This window comes from Zonotrichia albicollis, chromosome 8 (genome assembly GCF_047830755.1).
Source record: "Zonotrichia albicollis isolate bZonAlb1 chromosome 8, bZonAlb1.hap1, whole genome shotgun sequence".
NCBI lineage: Eukaryota > Metazoa > Chordata > Aves > Passeriformes > Passerellidae > Zonotrichia > Zonotrichia albicollis.
Window position 1 is genome coordinate 330,907 of NC_133826.1, and position 23,114 is coordinate 354,020.

Here is a 23,114-nt window from a genome sequence, read left to right on the forward strand (position 1 = left end):
TTTCTTTCTTTCTTTCCCTGTATTTCTAATCTTGGTTTTGCTTTCTAGCTTTAGAATAAAAAAGCAGCAGTAGTAACTATCAGGTTACATGGGAGTAAAAAAACCTCCAAAACTATAATGATTGAAAGAAAACTATTTATTCCCTGGGAGCTTGAAATTTTCTACTCCGGCACGTGACACAAAGCTTTTATTCCTTCTCACATATAGTTTATAATTTATACTTTCTTTGTACAGAGCCCCATGTCTGTCCCGGCGCGCTGCAGGAAGAGTACTGCGGCGTCATTCGGTTCTGTTTAATTAAACTCGGCTGAATTCGGCTTGGTTCGGCTCTTAGTATAAACTCGTTTCATTTCGGCTTTTCATCTACATTCGGCTTTTTCGGCTCTTCGGCTGAAATCGGTACGGTTGGGCTCAACACGGTCATATTCGGCTCTTTGTTTAAATGCGGCTAATGTCGGATACAGTCGGCTATCATCGGCTTTTGGTGTAACCTCGGCAGTTTTCGGCTACACTCGGCTCTTCGATAAACTCGGTTATTTTCGGCTACAATCGGTTCTTCAGCTCTGCCTGAAATTTCCTTTCGGGAAGGGAAAAGGAATCTTGCGAACACAAAAAGAAAGGCTTACAAACACTCTGGAAAGGAGATAGGACCAAATGACATGCAATTGAAAAAAACCTAAAAAAACCCCAGAAAATGAGGAGTTTTAGTGTCTTCCAAAAATAGGCTGTGATAAAATGAGCTGCACTGCAAAGGACTAAAACATGCCAAAACTAAGCTCACAGATGTTGCAAAAGCAGAAGAAAAAGTCGAGGAGGAAGACAAAACCTGGAGGGGGAAATATGAGGGACTTGGCATGGATACTGTAAAAAAAAAACAAAAAAATTTTTCCTAAGTCAAAGCCATCAAAAGGCATGGCATGTCATCAAGGGCAGGGACATGCACCAAAGATTCCCCTCTTGGTCCCCATTGAAATTGCAAGATTCCTTTTCCCTTCCCGAAAGGAAATGATGGATCCTGTAACCACTGATCCTGGAGGGACTCTTGGGATGCCTGTGTTGCCCCCTCTCAGCTCCCTGTGCAGGCGTGCCCGTGTAACCCTCTGAAAGCAGCGTCTGGCAAGAGCTGCTCCCTCCTCATCCTCGCTGGTCACACCTGGGGCTGCCGCACCTTTGAGTGGGGGGGCTGAGGTGGAGAAAAGTCCCGGTTGTCATTCCCTTCCCTACACAGCCCCTTGTCTGCCCCTGAAACACCAGGGTGCTGGGCTTTCCTTTCCGTAGAAAATAACTGGCCTTCTCATCCTGTTGCCCGTGGCCAAAATTGTGCATTCTGCTTCCAAAACTCCGTACGTCCTAGCTTTGTAATTACCGAGGAAATTCTCCGTGGATTGTGATTACTGGTAATTTTTCTTCCGTAATCATTACTAACCTGTGTTTCTGTCGAAGCATTTGACAAGTTCCTTGAGGGGCCATGGGTTTGGCTGTGTTGTTTACGGCTAATCCTGATGAACCTGAGCACCCCCATGGTGCTGTGCCCTGACTTTCAGTGAAATATATAAATGCTCCCTTTGCCTGCTCCGCAGTCTTTTGCTATGCATCTGCAGGGAAAACATTTACTCCATCCTTTGATCCTGACCACAGTTCTCTGGCCCAAATGCCAGTTCTCACTGACACAAACTAAGCAGACTGCTACTACAAGTGTTTGCTTTTAAAGTAAAATTCTTATTGCATCTGGCTGTACAATTAGAATAAATACATATATTGATGGTGACCAGAGGAAAGCTTTTCAGACAAGAAGATATCCATTTTGGTAGCACAGATTCCATTTTGAGAATATTGCATTCTTTTGGGTTTGGGAAGCCTGACCACATAAGAGATCCGAAAATTGGTATTTTGCAGTTTGATATTTTGAAATGAGATAATTTTGATATTTTGGAACTTGATATTCTGGTATTTTGAAATGGAATTATATTGGTGCTTTGGAACTTGGTATTCTAGTTTTGAAACTGTGTTACTTTGATATTTCTGAACTTGCTATTTTGGTATTTTGAAATTGGGTTGCTTTTGTATTTTGGAACTTGGGTTAGGTTAAAATTCTGGTATTTTAAATCTATGATTTTGAAACCTGGTTTTCTTTAGTATTTTGAAATTTGGTTTTCCATTATTTTCAAACTAGTGCTCAAAACTAGGGTTTTGAACAAAAATACACCTAGGGTTGTATTTTGGAACCTAGTTTTTTGTAGGGGGAGTTTTTGGTATTTTTGTAGGCTGGGGATTTGGTATTTTTGTACCTGAGTTTCTAGTATTTTTGTAACCTGGGGTGGGTTTTTTTTGGCAACGTGTGATTGCCTGGGGTTTGGGGCATCCTAGTTGAATGTCCTGGCTTCATTTTCCTTCTTCCACCACAATTAACGTGGCATGGGAACTGTTAAATCACAGACTATACAATGAGATGCTTCCTAAAACAGAAATAAATTTTAGCTGCAGCAAGAAAACCCAGAGAAGACCATACAGGAAGTAATTCCATTTTAATAGTCTCCAAATCTCCAACACATGAAAGGAAAAATAGAGTAAGTGTGGCAGTATACAGGCATTACCAATAGAAGCAATGTTAGTCAGCTTCTCAATGTTGCTTTTATGTATTTTATGGGAAAAACATTTGGCCTAAAACTTCTTATGCATAAGTTGTTGCGGGTTATAGGAGATGGAACCTGACCCTTGGTACATTGCATGAGAACTGCAGCTTAAAGTTACTCAATGTCTTCTGGTCTTACAGGATGAGGCAGAGGTATAACTGATTTCTTCTCTGTATCTCTGGAAAGAGCTTTTCTCATATCTGTAGCAACAGGAAAAAATACTATTATAGTAATTTATTGTACAAAGCCATATTAAGTGAATTCTCCATTAAAATAAGATAATTTTTAATCAAGAAAATTTCCTAGAATTATAAGACTACCTCAAGTTTGAAAGGACCCATAAGGGTGCAACTCCCTGCTCCACACAGTACTACCTAAAATTATACTGTATGATTAGGAGCACTGTGCAGATATTCCTTGAACTCTGATGAGCTTGGTGTCATGACCCTTTCCCTGGAGAGACCACTGCAGTTACCAACCACCCTCTCGGTGCAGAGCCTTCTAACGCGCACTCTGAACATCCCCTGACACAGCTGTGCTCCATCTCCTCATGTCCTGCCACTGGAGGGAGGAGATCAGCACCCCTCTCTGCTGTCCTCAGAAGCTACAGACTGTGACAAGGGCTTGCATCAGCTTTCTCTTCTCCAAGTGGCACAAACTCATGGACATAAGCTGCTCCTCATAAATCTTGTCCTTGAGACCTCTCACCATCTTGGTTGCTCTCCTCGGGACACACTGCTGTCCTGAATATTGCTCAATGGCAATGATATCAATTGATATAAAATACTGCATGAAACTCAGCCAAATGGAAAGGAAATGACAAGCTAAAGAGATAAACACATGACTTAAGTTACATGCAGCAATGGCAGGTGCCTGTCTGAGCCCTTGTATTTCACAGCACTCCTACATATCAAATAAACAGTGCAAGAACAGAAACGATACACAGCCTGGCCATGTAACCCTTTGGGAGGATAATTTTAAAAAGGACCAAGAAAGAGAAAGCACTTGGTAGTTCACTGTTAACATAATTAACATTAACATAGTTGAATTTCAATGTTCCTTCCCTTTTAAATTGAAAAATGCTACCCAATCCTTTGCCATTGCTGAATGCTGACAATTGTTAATTTATACATAGAAATCTGAGAAAAACAAAGTTTCAAGTCCCTGTTATGGGATGAAAGGAAGAAAGCACTGACATTCCTTCTCATTTATTCTTGTTTTGTGGTTGATTTTGCCAGAGATGTTAAAAAATGTGAAAGTGGCAAGATTAAGTTTTGTAACTGACATAATCTTAATTAGGAAAAGTTGCAAAAATACAAAAATCCCATTAATCAGCAACTATCTGAAATTGTTTCATATAATTGTTTCAAATTGTTTCATGTTTTTAATGTGTGTCATATAAAAAATAGTAACAGTTTTACAAACAATCCCAGCAACTTTCAACATGAGAATAGTTCCATTCGAGACCGAACAAGAACTTACCATAAGCATCTTCATCTGGCTCCCCACTGCTAGCTGAGTAGTACTCTAAAACTGTTCGGTACACACTGTAGCCTAGTTGCTTATACATATTTACAGCAACCTGATTTGATACTCTCACAAAGAGATCGACAAAAAATCCACCCTTTCTTTAGCAGGGGAGGAAAAGAAACAAACAAACAAAACCACATTAAGGAATAGCAGGTAAATGTACTTTTAAATAACAACACATAAATTGTAATGCAACACAAGCAAGTCCAATGTAGTATACTAATTAAACACCTTTCCCAATGTAATAACAGACACACTCATTTACCAAGGGAAAATTCAATCATAGACAAGGATTTAATTTTATTTTTATCACATGGCCATTTCTCACCAGTCAGTGGGTTCAGAAATTTGATCAGAAAGAACAAGATTAGTTAAATGCCCCCACAGGCCTAAATCCAATTTTAAAAGTATCCACATTTTGCATTGCTTGGATTAGGAGAAGTGGAATCAGTCACAAAATTCAGTCGCCTAACAGGAGATGATAGACTCTTAATGCCACAAGGCAAATTTTTCAAAGCATCATACTACTTTCCAGTCTTACCAACCATAGTGGGGTTGCCCTACTAGAATCAGTTAAGGACATTTCCCAGCAGGTTCATCTGACACCAAATTAAATCTTCTCAGGTACAAGTAACCAAGCAGGAGATGGCAAGTAAACTAAGATACTCTCTGCAGTACAAAATTTGTTCAGGACTGTGCCTGAGGGCATTGCACAAAGCCCACAGTTACTGACCAAGCAGGTTGGAGGCCCTACGGGAAACAGTGCTGATGTTTCACAAAGCTCTTTTTCTGTCAAGGAATATTCTTTTATACACTATCTCTACAGGAATTCAGACTATTTCCTCCTCCCTCTGGCAAGCTAGCTTTCATAGAAACCCTGGATTTTAAACTGCTAAGCAACTTCCATAACTCTTTTTCTCCAACTATGAGGAGAAAAATCAGAAAATCAGAACACCACCTAAAACTAAATTCTGCCATGTAAAACAGCGACAGATTTCTGTAGAAATACTACTTTTAAATGTTGCTTTAAAAGATAAATTTAAAGATAGCCATACTACTCACTTTTCTGAAATTTCTTCCAGAAGCTCCATCAATTTAGCAGCCAAACCCAGCCGTCGAAATTCTGGTGCAACAGAGAGAGCAGTAACGTGTCCATGCCATTCTTCCCTGGCCACAGAGCCTTCGGCTTTGCCCATGACTGTGAACATACAGAGCATCAGCGCAGCAGCACCTTTGGAGTAATGCACTGCCTGCAGCCACACAACTTCACAAGAGGAATGAGCCATGAATAAACACATGATACAATGGTTGTGGTAAAGGCTAAAACAGGGATGTCTACCTTTTTACTCTATATTCAGCAGCCACTAAAAATGTCATTTTACTCAAATATTACAACAGTTTCTTGACTAGTGTAAAAAAACACCAAACAAGTTTGCAAATTCCTTGCTTGAGATGACTTCTAAATGCAAATTTTAAGCAATTCTCATAAGTCTCACTGAACCAAAATTTAAAATCTGACTAAAATAAAGGACGAACAGAGGGCTAGAAACCCAAAACTACCATCCCAGCAACTATTTGAGACTTTTGGAGATTACGAGGGAATAGAGCTTGGGAAGCTTTGCCAGTCAGAAAGCTAAGGCCCTGCAAACACAATGTGTTGAAGGCAAAAAAAAAAAAAAAAAAAAAAAAAAAAAAAAAAAAAAAAAGTGGAGGTGGGGATGGTGTTTTGGGTGGCTTTTTTTTTCTAGTTTCTCTCCTTTCAATCCAATGTTAGTTTATTAATGAACATTCACATTTCCACCCTGTGCTTTTAATAGATATTGCAGTCACTGCTAATAAGCAACAAGTGTGGTGGATACTGAGAAACGTTCTATACAGCACACATACTTTCTGCTTTAGTATGTCAAATACTTTTAGTTCTTGGGTCCCTGCAAAAACCATTTCTCTGCCCCACCCCATCTCCTGGCAGTTCTCTTTGGCATGATTTCTGAAAAACACAAATATTCTACAGCAAATTAGCACATGACATCCAGGCCCAGAGTCTTCCTTTACAGGGCAATGCAAAACGCAAGGCCAGCACTTTTACTGACTGCGGGTAGGGACTTAATCTTCCAGATTACAGAAATACCCATTCGCCAAATACGGGTGGATGTTATCACAGCCAAGACTCCTCGCTGCGCTAGGAACATCAAACTGGAAGCTATGGCCACGAGTCCTGCATAATACCCTAAGACATTTAAGAAACGGGAAGATGCAACGCAAGGTTCCTCTTCCATGTTGGACATTTGGTCAACGCGAAGAGTAAGAAAAGCTCCCGCGTTATAATCCCCGAAAGAGGCAACGAAGGGAGACGTTACCGCCGGGACACCCGGCACTCACTGTAACCCATCAGCTCCCCGCCGGGCGCCTCGGCGACGATGAAATACTCGGGCCAGTGGGCGAGGTACTGCAAGTAGAAGGGAATCCCATACTGGGCGCTTGGTTAAGGAGTAACTGCGGCCGCCAAGGCTGCGCCGCCCGCGCCCGACCCCGCGCCCCTGCCCCGGCGGGAAGGATACGGTCTCGGTCAGCGGGTCCAGATTGCTGTGGAGGAAGAGAGTGCAGCGCTCAGCACGGGCCCGGGCCCGGGCCCGGCCGGCCGGCCGGCGGGGGGCCGCGGGGACCCCGCGGGGTGGGGAAGCGCGCAGGGGCTCGGGGGCAGGAAGAGGGGGCGGCCGGCGCTCACATGTTGTTGAATCGGAAGAGGTCGTCGCAGGTGAAGGCGCGGAGCGTTGTCATGATGACGGTGATCACGACGCTGACGCTGAGCGTGACGATGATGACACTGCCCCGGAAACGCTAGCGCGCCCAAGGGCCACTCTCGCCAAGGAAAGGCGGCAGACAGGGCGCCCCGCCCCCAGGCGGCCCTGCCCCGCCCCCAGGCGGCCCCGCCCCGCCCCCAGGCGGTCCTGCCCCGCCCCCAGGCGGCCCTGCCCCGCCCCCAGGCGGCCCTGCCCCGCCCCCAGGCGGCCCCGCCCCGCCCCCAGGCGGCCCTGCCCCGCCCCCAGGCGGCCCTGCCCCGCCCCCAGGCGGCCCTGCCCCGCCCCCAGGCGGCCCTGCCCCGCCCCCAGGCGGCCCCGCCCCGCCCCCAGGCGGCCCCGCCCCGCCCCGGCCCGCGCCTCAGAGCTGCCGCCGCGGGCCGTGCTGAGGAGGGACAGGGCTGCGGAGGAGCGGCCGCGGGATCCCGGACCGACAGCAGCGGGCGGGCGGATGGCGCGGCTGAGCCGGCCCGTGGTGGCATGGGGCACGCTGGGGCAGGGCCCAGCGGGGCCGCAGTAGCCAGAGTGCTCAGAGCTTCTGCAGCTCCACCCCGAGCACTCAAAGGCTACCGTAACACAGCGTGCCGTAGGTTGGCATACGCAGAAAAAACAACTCTGCCTCTGGAAAGATGCCGCCAGAGGAGGTCAGACACACACTGGAACCGCAACATCGATTTAACTGGGATGCTGCTGCCATCAGCAGTAGGTGCCTCTTCATGATTTGTAACAGTGGTCATGCCAGCCAACAGGGGCCTCTTCCACAAAAATACTGTCCTCAGTATTGGATTGTACTCCAGTCACCTGTTGCACAGCATCTCCTGTGGCACCCAAAAAAACCAGAAACAAGATGTCCATTATGCCCATTAGCATTCACCTCCTCCAAATGGCTGTGCCATTCCTCTCACTTCCATTCGAATGCTGAGCTATTTCTGAAGAAAGTTATCACTGCAAGGGACCCAGATGACTCTAGTTATTCTGAAGAAAGATTTGCCCAGAAGTTGGAGGCTATACTGTGGGTGTGATTTTTGTCCTTGAAAATTCTGCATGAGATGCAGTGAATGGAATTTGGGTACATGTTTTGGGACAATGAAAGAGGCCTTTCTTGTCTTTCTTGGAATTTGGAATCAGGAGATGCTGGCAAGGCTACTCCAGACAGAGCATAGCCTGTCAGATTCGAGATCTGTCAGATTTCTGATAATTTAAAGTGTCAGCATTTTGGTAGGAGAAAGTTGATTCAAGGTCTGTAGTGGTGGTGCAACAGCGATGTGGGATTTCAGAGTTGCCAGACACAGGAAGAGACAACACTTTTCAGGACAGTAGTGGAGGTGTGAGGCGATATATATATATATATATATATATATATATATATAAATATAAAAACTTGGGAGAAGGAACAGATGTTTTTAAGGCTGGTTCTTGATCCTTTGAGGTGTTAGGAAATGTATAGCTTTATAGCCCTCTTCTGCTTGAGGCACTCTTTTACTGCAGAACTACAAGAATGATATAATGACACATCCTTAAGAACAGAAAAAGCTCAACCGTTCACCTGACTGCTGTGACTTAAGGCACTCTCTCCAGCCCAATTGGACTTTGGGCTGCTTTGCTGTACTCAAGATAAAGCCTTTGCTTCTGAAGTGGTAAAAAAGGCACTAAAAAGTGCAAAAAGGCACTTTTGTTACTGTGCCTGAACTTGGTTCAAAAGCTGATCATGGCTAGAGTAGTCTTTACTGTTATCAAATTAATTCCCAATATTGTAGCCTAAGGCAATATTTTCTATTCAGTGAGTTTGGGCCAAATCTTGGGTGACTATCTTTGCTGAGTGAAGTACAGGTGAAACAACTTTAGGCCTTACTTAAACGTAAGTATAGAGATTATCAAAAAACTTCCTCCCCTTCCCAATTACCTTTTACTGCATATTACAAGTGAAATGTCATTCAGCTAAGATGTGTGGAATGTAAAATAAGAGGCAATTTTAGCATTTCTATGAAGACAAAGAGGATTTCACCTTTCAGAGAACAAGTATTTTCCACAGCTAATTTTATTTCCAACTACAACAAAAACAAGTGTTGACAATTAGTGTCTTAAAAGCTACAAAATCATGATTTCAACCCAGCAAGACATTTAGCATCAACTCTATGTTCGATTACAAGTCACCATCCAACAGGACCTTCTCTAGAATGCTGAATGTTAGCAAGTTTCACTCTACATACTCAAGGTGTGCTGTATCTCAAGTATCAGTGGAATTTTGTCTAAGGGACTCATCAATAAATGAAGCCATTTGTATCTTTAAAAGAACCATAATTATGGTATTACTGGTATCAATTACTGTGAGAAGCAGCAGCTGTTTCTCAGTATAGAAAAGTGAACAGGAATAATTAAATATGTAAGTGTGGTATTAAGTGCAGGCATCAGATAGCATTTTAGTGGTTTGTTGGGGTTTTTTTGGGTTTGTTCTGTTTTGTTTTTTGGTGGCTTTTTTTTGTTTGTTTGTTTGGTTGTTTTGTTTTGTTTTTTTAAAGTACTTTGCATGATCCACCATCAAAAGAGGCCTGTATGAAGATAAGTGCTAGCATGGTTGATATTACAGGAATAGAAAAGTTAAGCATTCACACAGTCAAGCTCTGATTTGAGAATTATATTAAAAAAAAAAAAGACAAGGCCCATACATTTAGATACAGAATTGAAATGTTTCTACACATCTTAGAATACAACAAAATAACATGTTACACTCAGATTAGGAGAACCAGCCTGTTCTGAAACAATTTAAAAAGTGACAAAGTCCACAGCAAAGCTATTGCTTTACTTCCATAATGTAAACACATCTGAAAGAAGAATATGCTGACAGTTTCACAGATGAGATTATAGATCAGTAAAACCAAAAAGCAATTGGTCGTACAAAGCTTTTGTCTTTTACAAGGCTTAGCTTACAAGCTCAGGCTGTACATTTATTCTTCGAAGGACATCTTCTGGCATACAAAAGACAGGATTGACAGCCTTAATTTGTTCTTCTCCTAATAAAGATAGTCCAGCAATACCAAATAAGGTGTGAAATGGATCCACCTGGAAGAAAAATGAAAGCTTGTGTCTGTTTCCAAAAGTCAACTGTTTTTTCACTTGTATGGAATGAAATTTTCATTTGCCAGCAAGAAAACAGAAAATCTCCATGGCTTCTCTGGGGAAGACAATACAACTGAATAAATTTTCATTTGTGCTAAGATGTGTTAGGCAAGAAATTTCCATAACCGGCATTTACAATACTGTGATTTACTCAGGCATGCTTGTCAATTATCTGCTGCTGAGATGATTTTCAACTCCAAGTTAAAAAGCACTCACATTTGTCTATTAGCATGCAATATCACAGGGTGGTAAAAGCAAAGACAATTAACATTTTAAAAGTAAACTGGATCATCTACAGGTACTGCTTCCATAAATTGCCCATTTGTTCTTCAGAAACATCATAATGCTTTTTTACTGGTCTCCAAATACAGAGCCGAGGTGTATAACCTTGAGAGGGAAGCAGCAACCTATTTTGCTAGAAAACCTCCCAGAACTATAAATAAAAACAACCTCCTCCCAAACCTCTACTCCTAAACCACAGGACCACCACCCCCTCTCCCCCCTACAAAACAAACAAATGAAAAAACAACCCAAACACAAAATACCCCAAAACAACAAGGTCTGTTAGGACTGAGTTTCTGCAAGAATAAAGCAAAAACCTGGGAGCCAACATTTCCACAGGAGCAGAAATTTCTACACTTCAGCAATTGAAAACAGGTAAAAATAATATTAAATGACTGTTAATGTAACATAGAAAAACTGTCACAAAGGTGCTCTCTTTAGTTATAGAGAAAAGGCTCTTCAGAGATGCTCTTCCAAGAAGATACACATATTTCATTACTGAAAGATAGAAAATCATTTAGACTTAAAATTCTGGGCTTTTCTTCAAGAATTCTGAAAACAGAAAAGGTCTTCCTGTAAGCTCCTTAGAAATACAAAACTCTTCCTATTTTAAGAACACAAAAACACTTTCCAAATGACAGACTGGAGTTAACAGATATCTCCCCCAACTGGGAATAAAGTAGCTGCTTGCAAAAAAATAAAAAGTTACTTTATTCTTTACTGCATTTGTGGAGAAGGGAGCAGACATGGGCATCTGCAATAAAAACCTTTCAAAAACCTTTCAGCTGCAATAAAAAGCCAATACCTTTCCAGACCATTAACAAATAAGCCAAGTGTTCAAAAGGAATGAAGTCTCACAATACTTTTTATTTTATCTGTCCAGCACTCTTGAGAGATAAAAACTTTATATGCCATTTCACTGGGACAGTATCAGTTACTTCCACTTGAAACCAAAGAGAACAGACTGGCTAAATTTTAACTGCTTTCTCAACAAGCAAAAAATCCATAGCACCAGCCTCTTGACAATGTTATCACAACAGCTTCTTCCTCTCTCAGCTAGACAAATGTCAGCTACAAGATTTATTCAGTGGCTGGGCTAGCAAAGAATGAAAGTTAGTGTATAGGGATTCTTAATAAAAACTCTTGATTTAATTGGATCACACAAAACCACCAAGAGAGCTGAAGACTATTTAACCTACACCAAACTTTAGCTTGCAGACAATTTCACAAAACAAAATAATAAACCCAAAGAACCCACACAGGCACCAGAAAACCCACCATCAAACAGAGCGTTTTTACATACATCTTCCAAATGGTCTTGTGAGAAATGGTTTGTGTTGAGTGTGTTATGGGGGACCAGACCAGATTTTGTAAAGAATGGAACTGACTTCACTGGGGAATACATGTGCGTTATAAAGAATGCGCTCCCCAAGTACGCCTTCAATGGCAATTCTACACTATTCTTCCTTCAGAGTAAACTGCAGCCTCTGCAAAACCCACCTAGACCATGAGTTGAGTTACACTCAAACAAAAGTTGATATTTCCAATTGAAATTTTCATGTGTATTTTATTTAGAAAAAATATCACTTACCATATCTCCTGGTCTGTCAGCAAATCCTCCAGACTCCTCATCCTGGCACGCCAAAATAAAGCAGCGCAGTTTCTCTCTGTCAATCCACTGTATCCTACCAATCATCTTCAAAGAAGCTAGCACCCACCACGAATAACATACATCAGGTAACTGGCAAGCAGAGAGGCAGATTAAATATTTGCCTGGGTTTTAAACATAACGTTGCAAATTTTACTGGTAATTCTGCACATTATCAGTTGTGCTGTCATAATACTCTTGCAGAGACACAACACTTTAGAGTGTCTTTGGAGTAAAAGAATTTCTTGACAGAGTCTCTTTTCAGCAGACTTCTGTTTTCAGGAAAGGAAACTATCTTTTTCAAACTTCTTCAAGAAACAAGACCACAAGAAGGTGATTTTTAAAGACTTCACCTTCTGTGAGAGAGGCTGAAAAACCACAGCATTTCTTTGAAGAGGAAATACAGAGAAGTTCATATCAACTATTTGTATTTTGGGGGCAAGGGGGGGAAGCAGGGAATCTGTTGGTTGATTATCTATTTGCCAGAGATTATTCTAGGTTACACAAATCTCTAGTGTGATGTGGAACACTGTGACACTCAGGATTTACGTCCAGTAGAACAGCAATTTTCATACAAATCCTACAGAAAGATTCCCCAAGTCAGAAAATAATTAAGACCCAGTTTAACAGGATAATGGTTCAAATGGTCAGCAAGATATCCTTCAACATGTGTACTTTGCTATACTGAGGACTCAAATGAAGCACAGCTAAGGACTGCATAACAGGTGTTAGTAACAAGAGAAAGAATCAGGATGAAGGCCTGACTTCTTTGAAAAGTTTACTAAATGTTTTATAGAAGTCATAACATTTTGCAGTAGTTCAGCTTCAGAAAAAGCAATCTCCATTGAGGTTTGAACAAAGAAAAGAAGCCACGAAGTACCTTCTCTGGTCGTCCGTTGAGACCTCCAGAAGGTAACTGACGTTCACAAAGCCACCAACCGAGCAAGTCAACATTTACTTGATGCAACTGGTCTGTTATAGCCAGAAATCCTGTGCAACAATAGATCTAAAATTACAGACATAAATTTTTTGTGTATTTAATAACTAAATACAGTTTAGCAGACTAAATGCAGGAAGATCTCAAAGCAGCAATACAGTCATATAAACAATGCAAAATAAACTCACACACATTTCAACTTTGAAAGACTTTTCCTTTAGAAAATCATGTTATTGTTATAGTTCCTTTTGTAAAAAGGTACCAGTACAACAATTTGTAATATTTCACTAATATAAGACAGTAATGCAAGGTTTGGAACGTAATCCTAGGAGATTCTGAAAGAGCCATATAATTTTATTTTAAAAACACAGACTCTCAAGCCAGAGTAGTCAAACCAACTTCTGCAGGCTGGATATGGCATTTATAAAAATTTTGCATCCAGTCTATGGTTTGTTCCTGTACCTGCCTTTTACCCTAATGCTTGCAAACAGTAAACAAAAGACCAAATGAACTCCCTAACAGAAACAGGCTAACTCAGATCATTAACTGTCTTTGCAATTCTCTATGTGTACAGTCAGGCTTACTTTCAAAGTGCCATGTAATGTACCTGAATTGATTAATCCCCTTTTAATTTTATTAATCTCCTAAATTAATTAGTTAATAGAATTAATTGATAAAATTAATTGTATTAATTTTAATTAAATCCACTTTTAATAATAATTTTAAAATTAATATTTTTTTCCTGGGAGATACATTTACGATGCAACAGCATACTTTGGTCACATTTTATGCAGTCACTAAGAAAGCAGTGAAGCACAAAAAGCTAATAATCATGGAATCATTAAGGCTGGAAAAGGCCTCTAAAATCATCAAGTCCAACCTTTGACTGAATACTGTGACTGTGGTCACAAGGGTTTGCAGGTGAAGAGAGAGGCAAGAATGTTGATTCTATGATCAGAAGGCTTGATTTATTATTTTATGATATATATACTACATTATAACTATACTAAAAGGAATAAAAGGAAAAATTCTCAGAAGGCTAGCTAAGCTAAGAATAGAGAAGAAAAGAATGATAACAAAGGAGCTCTCTGACTCTGTCCCAGAGAGAGCTCGGTCCTTGATTGGCCATTAATTATACACATCCAACATGGGCCAATCACAGGTGCACCTGCTGCATTCCACAGCAGCAGACAACCATTGTTTACATTCTTTTTCTGAGGCCTCAGCTTCTCAGAAGGGAAAATCTTAAAGAAAAGATTTTTATGAAAAGGTGTCTGTGACAGAATACCACCAAATAAGACTACACTGTATCAGGATGTGCCACATCTACTCATTTTCTGAACACTTCCAGATATGGACACTCCACCACTTTCCTAGGGAGTCTGCTGCAATGCTTAACCACTCCTTCAGTGAAGAAATTCTTCCTAACATGCAGCTTGAATCTCCTGCAGTGCAACTTGAGGTAATTTTCCCTCTTCCTGTAACTAAATGACTGTGAGAAGAGGCCGACCCCCCACCTTGCCACAACCTCCTTTCAGGTAGTTTCTCCTGAACCTTCTTTTCTCAGGCCTAAACACTCCAGTACCCTCAGCTGCTCCTCATAGGCCTTATGTTCCAGACCCTTCTCCAGCTCTATTACCCTTCTCTAGACATGCTCCAGCATCATAATCTCCTTTTGGAAGTGATGGGCTCAAAACTGCCTACAGGATTGGAGACACCTCAGCAGTGCCAGCACAAGGGATACCACCTGCCCTGGTGCAGTGACCACACTGTGGCTGGCACAGGTGCCAATGGCCTTCTTGCCCACCTGCGCACACCTGGGCTGATATACAGCTCCTGTCGACCAGCACCCTAAGTCCTTTCCTGCTGCTCCAAACCTGGAGCATTCCACAGGATTCTTGTGACACAGGACTCGGCACTTGGCCTTGCTGGACATCACACAGCTGGCCTTGGCCCATGGATCCAGGCTTTGCAGAGCCTTCTGCCCATGAATCAAAACTCCCACACAAACTGGTCCTTCCTGTGACTTACTGAGGATGCACTTGATTCCTTTGTCCAGACCACATGATGAGGATATCAAAAAGGACTGGCCCCAAAACTGAGCCCTGGAGAATCCCATTTGTGACCCTTCACCAACTGGATTTAACATCACTCCCCAATACTCTCTGGGTCCGGCCATGCAGCCAAGACTGCACCCTGTCCAAGCCATGGGCTGCAGCCTCTCCAGGAGAATTCTGTGGGAAAGCATGTTGAAAGCTTTACTCAAGTCTGGCAATATCCATGAAAGGCAATATCCACTGCCTTTCTCTCATGTACTAGGTAGGTCATTCGCTCATAAAAGGAGATCAGGTTTGGCAATATTCCCAGAAAAATACTGAACCTTCATGGAGGTGAAAGAGAGAGCTTTTTAAGGAGTATGTGAATATGCACGATAGTCCTAATCCTCACAGAAAATGCCAGCTGCAATCAGAGTGGGTTCAGCTGTGGAACTGACTTCCTCAAACACTAGAACATGGTCCAGCCATTCAGACTATATGGGCAATGCTATTGTACATTAAAACTATAAGGTAATGACATGTAACAGATTTAACTTTTTTCCTGATTTTAAACTAAGAACGGGCAGGAAACCCAACACTTATCAACAAAATGCCTTTAATATTTTCATGTGATGAAGTGAATCCTAGATATGGCATTACTCACCCTAATTATGCAAAATTAACAGGTAACTGCAACAGCATTAAAAGTTGATTTTTTTTCACATATTCAGGTTAAGTGCACTAAACTTTTCCATGAAAAAAAATATAGGAAAGGTAAGTTTAAATTTAAAATTATTTCCATTATGTAAATTTCTTGTTGAAAGAAGTTATTTAGATTGTCTTCCTCGTGAGATCCCTTAATTTTTTCTAGTTATACTACTGTATTTTCTTCTCAAGTACGTTTTATTGAGCTATTTTCAGAATTCACTGTCACCAGTAACAGGGTGTAACACTACTGATTCTAGCTGAGAAATATGCCCATTACTAAGTTAGGTATGTCATCTAAAACTGGCTTTCCTCAAAAAATTAAGTAATTCTTTACAGGATTCATGTCTGATTTTTATTTGGGTTCATTGGCTGATAAATCTCAAACAGACTATACAATTAATGTTTATGTCTCATTATGACTTCTGTCAGAAAGAAGTGATAAATCTTGTTCACCGTCTCCACTGATACCCATTTCAAATTCTCTAAAAATCCTCAAGCTAGCAATTTCAAAATCACTATGTGAAGACTCAAATACAGTCCTAAAAGCTGTTCTATTACTGTCTTTTTTCCTACCTAAACTCTCAAGTCTCAACTCACCTTCCCAGATTAGGTTACTTATCTGTTCATTTATTTTAACTCAGACACTAGAATCAGGCATTTGGGAAACAAGAGGTACATCCATTGTCATCACTGACACATGTTGTAAAGAAACATTTATAGCCAGTATGTGATGCTTGCTAATTTAAAGTATTTCCATATAAAGAGAAACTCACCTGTCCTGCATGTGATTCGGAACCTGGTCTACAACCAAATCCTCCATCAAAGTTCATACAGGACAAAACGAATTCAACTGCTTTTCCCACATCAATAGCATCCAGCTTTCCCTGCAAGTCAGAAAATAATTAATGCACTTGATCTCCTATCAAGCTGATCTTCTGCAGAAACTTCAGCAGTACCCAAGAGCGGTACCAATTGAGTCTCTACTTATGCAAGTGATGGTTTAGGACTTACCAGAAGTGCAAGAGTTGCTGCAGCACAGAAAGAGAACCTTGTATCTATTTCTCCTATAATGTAGGGGATAAGGAATGAAATCAATTATTTTTTCAACATACATTTAAATCACTACTGGAAGTACAGAACAAAATGCTAAAATCCTAGGTTCTACATCAAAAAACAAAAATCAGCTAAAAAAAATCCCCCCATACAATTTAATTTTCTAGCTTACCAATTATTTCCCCAGTAATTTAGAAAATATACATTACCATTTAAGTGATCTATATGTTTTACTGTGCATAAAAGTCAACTCATTTAGAGCTGGACAGCTATATATCCAAATCAATTCAGCTAGTGGTAATTTACAAACAGCTGTTTAATTTTAGAGCTTTTCTGTAGTGCTCTACAGACAGTTGCAGAGCAATGGAAATAACGCAAAAATAATCAGACAGCTCTTGCTTTGCCTTAAATCCAGCCAGAAGTAGAAGCCATTTCTTGTTTTAGGGGAAATCTAATTAAAGTTACAAGGCTTCTTTTGCATATTTGTACCTGGAAGAAAAACCTAAGCTCCTACACCTATAACAGAATGATTGCTTGTCATGTCCAATATAACTCTTTTAGCACAAACTCTAGGCAATTAATACTTGAAGTCACAATTTAAAATTTAACTGAGCTGCAAACATTCTGTTTCTTGGTCAAACTTTTGCAAGACTTCTGTTCTTAAGAAATTCACAAGCTGAAACACAAAAACCAAATATCTGCTGCTCCATCCCACATCAGGGATCACACTCCCTCAGCTGCGCCTCTCGGAATACTTCAATAAAAAGGGCACAGCAGACCATGAACCAATTTACCGCACAGCATATTGTCTACCTTTACAGTAGCATACATATACTGCTAAGATCTCAGTTGCTGAATTTTACCTGAACAAGAATGATACACAATAGATTTTCTTAAAATTTAGGTCATCCGTGGTGATAAATACCTTGAGAGTGACTAAATATTTATGCCACAGCTTAAAAATGCTGTATTTGTTCATAAAGAATTTATATGCAGAAACAAAATCAGCATTAAGGGAAGTTAATGAGTACAAACCCAGTTTTTTTCACTCGCACAAAGTGAAAAATCCTTTCATATTTGACATGGATATAAGTCATTACTAACTACCATCAAATTGCAAGTATAAAACTTTCCTTTATGAAAGAGCATATCTAGTATTTCAAAGTACTGTTAAGTTAAAAATGCCCGAAAGTTTTCTTTGTCAAGACATTTTCTTCGTAATACAAGATTGGAACTGAAGTTGAGAATATTTAGAAAGAAATGAAACATAATTCTGTCCTTCACAAACTCATCTTTTTCATGACTCAGAAAATAAAAGTGTTCCCATATAATACATATGCAAAAAAGACCATCCAAGAAAACTTTAGTTTATAAACTTACACAAGTCAACCTAGACGCTACATTTAGAAGATCTAAAAATTACCCCATTCATCTCCAGCAAACGATCCATCTTCTTTCTGCAAGCTCTGTATATATTCAACAATTTTATTTACATCAACTACATGGAGACTATCATATAAAATAAGAATCTGGGAGGGGAAAGAAAGGACACAATAATAATCAAAGAGGAGCAAAAACTTTAAAAATTTATTTCTTAAAAAAAAAATTGGATTTATAAAATACATTATTTAATTAACTCTGAATACTATTTGGTAAGGTTTATTACACATTTTTCCCACTTTAGTAGTTAATCTCTGCACTGCAGATTATCTTTGTCTAAAACCTTTAGGACATTCTCAAAGGGAGACAGAAACAATTCAAACTGAACTCTATCACGCTTTGTTACTTTACAGTGTTGAGGTCTCCTCTCAAAAGCACAACCAGGTTTATTAATTTTATGTCAGCAATATGTAGAACAGATATTTGATTACGGTCAATATTGTAATGGGACAATGACACCTAGGATGCACCAATTTGTAGTTTTGCACTGTGACTACTTGGATATGTGTATGTTAAGTTACTAACTCCACTTACAGGGCAAACTTATCAACAATAACTTGCTTCAAATTATTAGATTTTTGTTTAGATTAAAATTTTAAATTTAATTAATAGAACCAAAATGGATTAATTTAGAGTATGAACAATATGATTATCCACCAACTGTAGAGTGAATATATTCTGGAAGAAAAATGAAGGTTATAGTAGGGAATACAATTTTCCAAACTAATTTCCAATTTCCACCGCTGATTTAAACCAGCAAATCTGTATGACACAATATCATGTGAAAACAACAGTACTGTTCCTGAGCCCATCTGACTTTATGTTTTTACTCATACCTTGCAAATCAGTAAAGACAGTAAATAAGAATTTATTATACAGCACAAAATAGAAAAAAAACCCAGCTGAAACGAAGCAATATTATAGTACCAATCTGAAAAACACTAGACACTATGACTTTAAATCTAGTTAGCTGGAATCTTTCAATTGTTAGATAAAACTGAAGTCAAATAAAATATAGGTCTTACGGAAAATTCCAAAAACAAGAACCTACAACTCCAACAGAAAATATGTAATCACAACATGCACCCTAAATGCAACCCTGAACAAATTACTATTGAGAGAGATCACAAGAACATATGATGTGACCCTTTAAACTTCCTGGATACGCAGACAGCACTAAAGGCTGTTTGTTCACTAAGACCATGCATACTCATTAAGATACGCTGGTTAGGTTTGCCACAAAAACTTTACATCAGCATTTGTCAACACTTTTTCAGTTTGGAGAGCTACAGCTCAATTTAGTTAACATGAAAATATCTCCTAGTAAAATCAAGTACATTTTTAAGAACTAACATATCTAATAGGTAAGGTAACAACCTCAAATTGTATCCCCCTTATACTGAATTGGAATTTGTGAAAGGAGCTGGATTGGACAGTTTGGAAAAGTTCAAACATCACAGCCTGGAAAAACTTTAGTGGCCTGGTTCTCACAGTGTATTCAGAGTAATTCTAGTGCTAAAGTGGTAATAATGATCAACCTTAGAGCATCCTGTCCTACCCTAAGGGGTTCAAACCCAATATCTTAAATCCATCATAGTTTCTGCCTAGAAAAGAATGCCATTTTGTTTTTTTTTTGTAATGCCATTAAAATACTTCATTCATAAGACTGAATGAGACGCACCCTGCAAGCTATCTAGCTAATTGTTCAGAAGTGTTTGAGCCTTTTCAGTACTTTTTCACAAAATTATTTGCATCAGCAGAGCAAAGAAAAACAAAAAACAAAACAAAATAAAGGCATGAGCAATAGTGAAAAACAAGTCTGTAATGGAGATAGCTGCAGTGAAAAAATAAGATTGAGAGTTATTTCTTATCAGGGGGAGCATATGCACCAAATAAATTAAATGTACAGCAGCTAGTACAATTTTTAAATTACACACCCCCAAAAAACTCATATAAAAATAAAAAATTTTGCTCTTGTTCTGGTCATACTTATCTGTCACCTCAACGTACACTAAGAATAATTTATAAAATCAAAAATTATCTATAAAATGCTCCAGTAAAACCTGTAGCTAAGGAGTATTCCAAGACAACTTACTAAACTGGCAACAATGCAGTAACCATTAATTGACCGTTAAAACATTCCCAAATATGTCAATTTTTAGAAAGTAATACATCTAAATCCTACAGTTTTGTCCAGTAGATTCTTTTTTTATTAAGATACCGAAATAATTTTTGTCATGGGCCTCCAACAGTAACTGGTTCATAAATCTGCAATCATCAAAATCTTAATCACAAACACTTTTTTGTAAAATTACCCTCCTACATTTACCTGGACAGCACTGAGGGTATACAGAAGATGAGGATCATGACCTATGCTGGCACTTATTCCACCACACTCATGTTGACATGATTTGATGAATGACAGAATTTCTTCTTTGTTCATTCGGTGCAGCTGCCCCATGAGATCCATTGCTGTCAGTCCCCAGTACACACCACTCATCCTCAAATACTCCGACATACAGTATTCCTAAATAGTGCATTATTTTAGTTCTTGATCAGATAAGCACACCATCAATGGAGAGTAATGAAAATACGTTAGTTAACTTTCACAAACAGCTTCTAGTTAGTCAACCGTTTTCCAACCATTTATCAACTACACATCAGCCACTCACAGATATTCTGTACATCATGCACATGCGTATATACACATACATACGGAAAAATGCACATGTAGATACCAACACGTACTACACTCCCTCCCTCCCTGTAATTTTCTAGTTCAAGCCGTCAAGCTCAAAGTCAAATTAGCCACAAACAGTTGTGCACCAGTTCACTTCACATCACTTATTATCTTGACATTCAAAGAAGCCCTCAAATTGCCACCCCAACTAGTCTCAAAAAATAACAAGTCTATTTCCAAGTGCCAAAACTCTCACAATTTAAAGTCACACTAGGGAGAGAAATTTCACATTGAATTCTCTTACACTGATTACATCACCCGCACTCCATAAACTTTCTCACATGCACTACAATTGAAAGCAACAGTGCTTGGCATGCTCTTGTGAACAGTTAAGGTAACTGCAACTTTTCTTCACGTACGCAGTTATTGACAATTTTTACTTGCTGGAAGTGGAATCCCATTGTTGTGGACTACATCCAACCACTTACTACTGCAAGTTGTCCCATCAAAAGAGTAACATGCAAATACAACTCTACTTGTGCATTCTAGTGAATGAAGAAGCTAGTAGCTTGTTTCTCAGGTCTCAGAGTAATTATAGAGCTAAAATGATAATCTTCAAATTTATAGTCAGATAATACATGCCAAAACTCATCACAGACCTAGAGACATTAGCAAGAGCACCTTTATTTCACACTTTGGATTGCAGGGTAAAAAACAATTAGCTTTTTAACATGCATCTAACCCTTAGCTCTGAGCCAATAAATAAACAAAAACCACAAGCTAACAAAACCACAGCTGTACTGTGACAAACTGATACCTACATAATCATCTTTCTTTGTTCCATATGAAGCTATATAGTCCGCATGTTTTTCTGAAAGTAATGTGCTTGGGGCATCGGGTTTTATTATAACATCCTTTTGCGGTGTCCCCTGTAAAAAGCACCAATAAGTCAGTTGAAATGTCAGGTCAAAATGTTTTAGCAACTTGGTATAAAACAGCCAACACCGGTGACTGTGACTCTGGGAAAAAACATCTCTCTGGCTATTCTGAGCCTAGGTCAGGTTGCGCATCTCACGCCATCACTGTTCAGCCTGGCCAAGCCCTTCCCCAGGAAAGGCTACGAACGGAGCCTTGCAAGAAAGCCAGGAAATAACACCAACTCGCCAAGAGTACCCTGAAGCGCCGGACGCAGGAGCCCTTCCCCGAGCCCAGCCGTGCCGCCCCGCGCCCCCGCGGTCCCGGCCCAGCCCGAGTGCTCCCACGGCTGCTGGAAGGGCGAGCGTCACTCCCGTCCCCCCGAGCGGACCCAGCGCGACTCGAGTCTCTCCAAGGTCCATGCAGCCGCGAGCTAGCAGACAAAGCGTTCCCGCAGGCGAGAGGAGCCGCAACGCCGACCCCGCGACCCACCATGTTCTCCGCACGCACAGGAAGAGAGGAAGAGGCAAAGCGGAAGGCGGCGGCCGGCGGGGCCTCGCTGTGCCCGCCCGGCCTCCCTCGGGCCCCGCCCGCCGGCGGCTGCGCAGAAGCGAGCGGCGCTGCGCACCCGGGGCCGCGCGGCTGCGCTGTGCCCTGGGGCGCCCCGCGGCTGCGCTGTGCCCTGCGGGCGCCCCGCGGCGGCCGCGGCCTTCTGGCTTGCCGCAGGTAAAGTCAGCTCTGGAACCGGTGGTTTAGACTACACTAACTCCAGCTGTGCACTTTCTTGCATCACATCAAATAAAACAGCGTTTAGAAATAACTTCGGTTTCCTTCCTCAGCTCTATGAAAAAGCACATCCAAGAATTTAGTCGCAGGTAAAATGGGTAAAGATAACTGTGCTTTTGCTCAAAACCATCTTTCTTGCTTCCTAATTAAAACTGCCTTGGGTGATTCTGTTTATGATTACCAACTTTTGTTTATGATTACCCTGAACTATACCAGGCAGAAACATCAAAGAAGTTGTAGTATGTATAATGTTGCATAGGACAGTCAAAAATAAGGTCTTACATATGTCAAATACTTACCAAAGATGTTGCATTATGACTCTTCCTGGAGGAAAGTCAGTAATTTATAGAGACTAAATGGTTTCTTTACAGAACTGTAAAGATTTTCCGGCTAGCTTACCCAATAAATAAGGATTGCAGAGCTTATACCTGATGATAGTATTTGTACCATCCTGTAAATTCAGATGAGATATGAAAGATACCAGACACAGGCAAGGACATTTTGGAGTGAAATTGGAAATTACTTAATAGATTAATTGAGGTTTGAAGATA

General features: G+C 40.5%; 2 protein-coding genes and 1 non-coding gene across 6 annotated transcripts; all 3 read right to left on the minus strand.

Moving 5' to 3' along the window:
• Positions 1-2,508: 2,508 nt before the first annotated feature.
• On the minus strand, positions 2,509-7,046 carry NAA20 (N-alpha-acetyltransferase 20, NatB catalytic subunit). Its single transcript, XM_005495401.3, has 6 exons — positions 6,889-7,046; positions 6,722-6,746; positions 6,543-6,633; positions 5,226-5,361; positions 4,116-4,261; positions 2,509-2,833 (listed from the first exon to the last, which is right to left on the minus strand). Exons 1-6 carry the CDS (start codon positions 6,939-6,941, stop codon positions 2,748-2,750), a joined length of 537 nt encoding a protein of 178 aa, XP_005495458.1. The 5' UTR covers positions 6,942-7,046; the 3' UTR covers positions 2,509-2,747.
• Positions 7,047-8,981: 1,935 nt separating this feature from the next.
• Positions 8,982-22,403, minus strand: RABGGTB (Rab geranylgeranyltransferase subunit beta). Of its 4 annotated transcripts, none has more exons than XM_074545527.1 (9): positions 22,270-22,403; positions 21,684-21,791; positions 20,512-20,709; positions 18,166-18,271; positions 16,701-16,753; positions 16,463-16,573; positions 12,889-13,014; positions 11,952-12,101; positions 8,982-10,021 (listed from the first exon to the last, which is right to left on the minus strand). In XM_074545527.1, the coding sequence occupies exons 1-9, from the start codon at positions 22,270-22,272 to the stop codon at positions 9,881-9,883; spliced, it is 996 nt and encodes a 331-aa protein (XP_074401628.1). In that variant the 5' UTR covers positions 22,273-22,403; the 3' UTR covers positions 8,982-9,880. The 4 variants fall into 4 exon arrangements, with proteins under 4 accessions (XP_074401628.1, XP_074401631.1, XP_074401630.1 ...); XM_074545530.1 differs by having other exon boundaries at positions 20,512-20,732; positions 22,169-22,307; XM_074545529.1 differs by having other exon boundaries at positions 20,512-20,732; positions 22,270-22,301.
• On the minus strand, positions 21,440-21,522 carry LOC113460312 (small nucleolar RNA SNORD45). The gene has a single exon (XR_003382133.1). It is a non-coding gene; the product is annotated as a small nucleolar RNA SNORD45 (small nucleolar RNA).
• Positions 22,404-23,114: the final 711 nt, after the last annotated feature.